We start from the raw sequence: 5,580 nt of genomic DNA on the forward strand, positions 1-5,580 counted from the left end.
TGTGTGTGTGTGTGTGATTCAGGTGGCCGCAGATCGAGGTGGGTGAGGAACTGGACCGTCTGGACGTATTTCAAAGATTATTTTCCTGTCACAGTGAGTGTTATGGCTAAAACACATCTGGTAAACATCTGATCCTCATCAGTGAATGATGTGTTATGATGTCACAGCATCGTCTACCAATCAGAGGCTTCACTCTGCTCACGGGCACAGAGTAAAGCGTTTAGGTTCTCTTCTCGTGATGTTTTACTTCTCTTGGATATCAGATGAGGTCCGTAGCAGTGCTCACACTCCGATTTTACTCACTTATTTCTCACACTGACACACACTCAACTCACAACCAAACAATTCTTTCACATCATAGGTTTTTATCATCTGGGACAGTAAAAAGACGTCCATTTCGGATCTGGTGATTGAGGATTGTAATTTTCATCTATAACTTAATCCGGAATTAGAACTGAGTGTGTATTGATAATAAACCAATGACAAGACTCTGAGTAGATCTGGAAAACGTTTATTTATTTAAAAACATACTGGAGCTTTAGAAGGTCTGACTTTTGGACCTGAGTGCTTTAACCGTTGTTTCTTCCAACTCAGCTGCTCCACTAAATATCTTCAGGGATAAGAGTAATAACCAGATAACACCAGGCTTTATCATGTACAGTAACGACGGGTCAGCACTCGGCCATGTGCTATTTCTTTCTCCTTTGATCACCTGCACACACACACACACACACACACACACACACACACACACACACACACACACACACACACACACACACACACACACACACACAGGGATCAGGGTGGATCAGGGAATAGTCCTGTAGACTTTGTCCGTCCTGATAGAAGGCAGCTGTTTGCTGAGAGAGAGTGTTTTCTTGTTTGTGTCAGTGTTCAATGTGAGATAACAAGATGAAGGTTGAAGGTCGAAGGTCGAATGCGTGTCTTAATAATGCTTTAATGCAATAAAACTCAGAGACGAGTCTTCATTATGGGGACGAGTGGATGATAGTAAATAAATTTAAATCATATCACACAGATATTTTATATATATATCAGAAACCAACACCCAAAAAATACTGATTATTGCTTATTATTAATTTCTAAACATCTAGAAGTTGTCAGTAGTTTAACATGGTGCTTGGTGCAGTCTTCAGCAGTTTCTTCATGGGTTTTTTGAAGTTCCTTCAGGTTTTCTTCAGAGCTTTTTCAGGGTTCCTTCAAGGTTTTATTGAATAATTATTACTCTGTTGTTGGTTCCAATGTGGAACCTTTAAACAACACTTGAGTAATAAGGAACAACTGCCCATATCAGAAAACCAGCAGGGTCAGTCAGAGAGTGTAGAAGGCGTAGGAGACATGGCGTTTATTTTTTTGTCTTTTTTCATCACAGCTCATCAAGACCCATGACTTACCTCCTAACCGTAACTACATTTTTGGGTACCATCCTCACGGTATCTTCTGCTTCGGAGCCTTCTGTAACTTCTCCACTGAGGCCACGGGATTCTCTAAGAAATTTCCTGGGATCAAGCCATCCCTCGCCACGCTGGCTGGAAACTTCCGCTTACCTCTGTTGAGGGATTATTTAATGTCTGGAGGTGAGGAGGCAGGGGTATATTTTTTCAGTTGCCTAGCAACAGCTGATTAAAAATTGTTTTTCTAATGCTTTACATTTTTCCAGTTAAGAAATTCATAAATTCCTCACTACTAAAGTGATGGAATACATTTTTCAGATACCTGATTTGTTGGGTGTGTGTGTGTGTGTGTGTGTGTGTGTGTGTGTGTGTGTGTGTATATGTGTGATCAGGTATTTGTCCGGTTAATCGGAACTCCATCGATTATCTCCTGACCAAAAATGGGACGGGGAATGCCGTGGTCATCGTGGTGGGCGGGGCTGCTGAGTCTCTGAATTGCGCCCCGGGGATGAACTCTGTCACCCTGAGGAACCGGAAGGGCTTCATCAAACTCGCACTGCAGAAAGGGTAAATCACACACACACACACACACACACAAACACACACACACACACACACACACACACACACACACACACACACACACACACACACACACACACACACACACAAAACCCTTAATTTATTAAATAATACATAATAAATAATTAGTCTAACAAATACACTGAATACACAAAACATGTCCGAATCTGACCACAGACGTTTATGGCTGCTTTAATGTTGCCATGGTGACTGTAAATCTCTTTCAGAATCTAATAAAGGTCTGACCAGAGCTTTTTGCAATTCCAAAAAGGATTATAGAGGAAATCCATGTGTTTTGTGTGAAGCAGAACAATCTCGCTCATTCACATGGAATTAAGATAAAAATCAATAAATAAATAAATAAAATCTTTAATCTAACCCAAATGTAGTCGCTCGGTAGCTGATGCTATTATTTCACTAATAATGAATACAGAAGTGTATGGCCACCGTTTAACACCATGATAAGGAAAGGGGTAGCTTAGTGGTTAAGATGTTGGACTTCTGATCAAAAGGTCTTGAGTTTAAATCCCACCTTGACTAAAATGCCACTACTGGGCCCCTGAGCAAGGCCCTTAACCTTCAACTGCTTAGTTTTATGAATGAGATAATTGTAAGTTGCTGTGAATAATAAATGCTGTAAATTGTATTGTTGACCACATAAAGTCAGAAGTGATATGCTTTAGTAACATTGTTAGTGAGGTGATACTGACTGAGCTTGTGTGTGTGTGTGTGTGTGTGTGTGTGTGTGTGTGTGTGTGTGTGTGTGTGTGTATCAGAGCGGACCTGGTGCCCGTGTACTCATTCGGGGAGAACGAGGTGTATAAGCAGGTGATATTTGAGGAGGGTTCCAGGTGGCGTTGGGTTCAGAAGAAGCTGCAGAAGCTGCTGGGTTTCGCTCCCTGCATCTTCCATGGCTGTGGATTTTTCTCCACCGAATCCTGGGGCTTTGTCCCGTATGGAAAACCCATTAACACCGTCGGTAAGAAAAGAAACACACACTTACTCACACACACACACACACACACACTCACACACACACCGGGTTAATGGCCTGTCCTGATTAGACTCTATTTCAGGACTCGGGTCAAGGTCGGGTTTGAAAACAGAGCTCTTTCTAAAAGCTCACAGTGAATAACATTAATGTTTAACGTGGATTTTCTAAAACAGAGACACACTGAATCTTTACCATCTCACCCACAATGCATTGCTGTTTATTTATAAAAATCGTGAAGTGTTTACTGTTTATATTTTTAACATATCGAGCCAGATTTGACTCTTGTCGTGAGTTTTCTAAACCCGTCCTGAAGTCACCTGAGCTCCGAGACGGACGTTCACCTCGCCGCGTGATGTTGTGATGTTTACCGAGCGTTTCGTAACGTCTCTCTTTCAGTTGGAAAACCGATCACCATGCCCAAGCTGGAGGAGCCGAGTCCAGACGTGGTGGAAATGTACCACACCATGTACGTCAACTCTCTCACCACGTTGTTCGATAAATACAAGACATGCTTCGGCCTGAAAGAGTCTGACATCCTCCACATTCACTGAGAAGATTATATTTTTCATCAAACACAAACACAGACCACAGAAACCTGAAGCCGTATAGACAGTGATCACGGCTGTGTTCCAATCCTGTCCACTTCCCTTCTCTGCTGCTCACTTCCTCTCGACTGAATCCCTCTAAGCATGGTTTCAAGAACAAACCTTTTTCTTGGAGGATATAGAAATGAACTCCAGACTCCTCTCCTTTCCTGCCCTTCCAGTATTCCATCATCTTGTTTTGCATATTAAAACCTGATTGGTTCTTATATTTGATGATGTAATAACTCAACTTCAGATTCATCAAGTTAAGATGTTAATAGAGTCAGAAACAGAGAACATTTTCTTACTTGGGGCACATTTGGGGCCGATCTTGTTCTTATATAAGAGTTTGTGCGCATTATATGAGCAGGTAATGAGAGTGAGATGAGCTTTAATTGATCGTTAAATGAGCGTTTGATGAGCTTTATACGAATATCAGCGTTAGTTGAGAGTTAGATATGTTATATGAGTATTAGATGAGCGTTCATTGAGTATCTAATAAAAGTTAATTGAATGGTATATAAGCATTAAATATCAGCTTTATATCAGCAGTAGATGAGCGTTAGATGAGTGTTAGTTGAGCATCCAATGTACACTATATAAACGTTATATATCGTATATATCAACGTTAGATGAGTGTTAAATCAGTGTTAGATGAGCTGATTGAGTCGCTGTAGACCTGCGAGTGCTTCTGTAGAACCCTCAAATAAGAAGTCTGAATCCAAAATAGCTTCCTGGTGCTCGTACACGTTCCTGCACAGTCTGCAAAAGTGATAAGTTAATTTCCCCTCTTTGAGTGCCCTGATTTGAGGTGATGATGAGGGTGTGTAAAAACGTTATTGTAACAGCGATAATCAGATCAGGTGTAAAATAAGCTGAATTATCTTCTCTCGGGGTGTAAAATCAGGTTTATTTGATCCTGTAAGTTATTATTCTCATCATTTTATTATGGTTTTTATTTTTTATTTGATATTTTTTGCACGAGCAATGCAATGTCAGAAACAGACCCACTTGTAGGCAGAGAGACAGACTGTGGTTGTGTTTGGACAGGAAACAGGAAGTGATCATGGTGCTTGGTGAAGCTGAGAGTGTGTCGTGAAGGGAAACAGGGTATGGTGATGACGGACGGCTGCAGAAGTCTGATCGAATCTGTGTAACATGTAAATCAGCGTGTTCGTGTGTGATTGTGGAACACAGTGTGTAATGAATAATAAAGTGCTGCTGAAGTGTAAATAACGACACCTCATATACAGAATCAGTATAAAATCACTTCTGCTGCACAGAATGACATCACACACACACAGATCTGATTTACTGTAATGAATCATTCACCAACTGCAATAATAATCATCCTGTTTATGCTGAAATGTAAAGTATTTCTGTATCTCGCACACTTACACAAAATGAGCTGATTCTGAAAATCAAACTTTTGTATGTTTTTGGAATAAAAATAACATTTTAAAGCAGCTTCGTCTTGTTTTTGTTAAAAACCTAAACAAAATAAACACCTCTGTAAATGTACCATATGTTACACACACACTCACTCATGCAATACCACAAATACTCAATGTTTTTTCTTCTCATTCATCCTTTCAGTTCAGGAATGAAACCCTGCATGGGTTAGACGTGAACAGTGCTGTAGTAATCTATAAGTAAGAAGGTTTCACACACATACAAGTTCAGAGCACAAACACGTCGAGGGACAATGTGGTGAGTGAGAACGTTTAGAAAGAACCCATAGAGGAACCGAGACTCCAAAAAAAAACGGAATCGGACCTTCTCCGTTCAGCACAATGTTAAAAAATGCACACGAGATGTTTAATTCGATTTCATGTTTATTTGTGTTGCGCTTTTTAATAATGAACATCGTCTCAGAGCAGCTTTACACAGTGGAGATGTGGAAATAAAAATGAAGATGTTCTTTATAAGTGTAAGTTTGTCCCTGATGAACAAGTCGGTGGAGACTGTGGTGAAGGAAAAACTCCCTGAGATGCAGAAGGAA

General features: G+C 40.4%; 1 protein-coding gene across 2 annotated transcripts in view; it reads left to right on the forward strand.

The window, feature by feature from the left end:
• The window catches only part of dgat2 (diacylglycerol O-acyltransferase 2), a 6,922-nt gene extending 1,878 nt beyond the window's left edge, over positions 1-5,044 (forward strand). For both annotated transcript variants that reach the window (XM_083567878.1, XM_083567879.1), the window contains exons 5-9: positions 23-93; positions 1,397-1,601; positions 1,811-1,985; positions 2,777-2,979; positions 3,391-5,044. In XM_083567878.1, the coding sequence (XP_083424004.1) occupies positions 23-93; positions 1,397-1,601; positions 1,811-1,985; positions 2,777-2,979; positions 3,391-3,545 (809 nt within the window). In that variant the 3' untranslated portion in view covers positions 3,546-5,044. The remainder of the gene's footprint in view (positions 1-22; positions 94-1,396; positions 1,602-1,810; positions 1,986-2,776; positions 2,980-3,390) is intronic.
• Positions 5,045-5,580: the final 536 nt, after the last annotated feature.

The sequence above is a fragment of the Silurus aristotelis genome (genome assembly GCF_946808225.1).
Source record: "Silurus aristotelis genome assembly, chromosome: 18".
Taxonomy (NCBI): Eukaryota; Metazoa; Chordata; class Actinopteri; order Siluriformes; family Siluridae; genus Silurus; species Silurus aristotelis.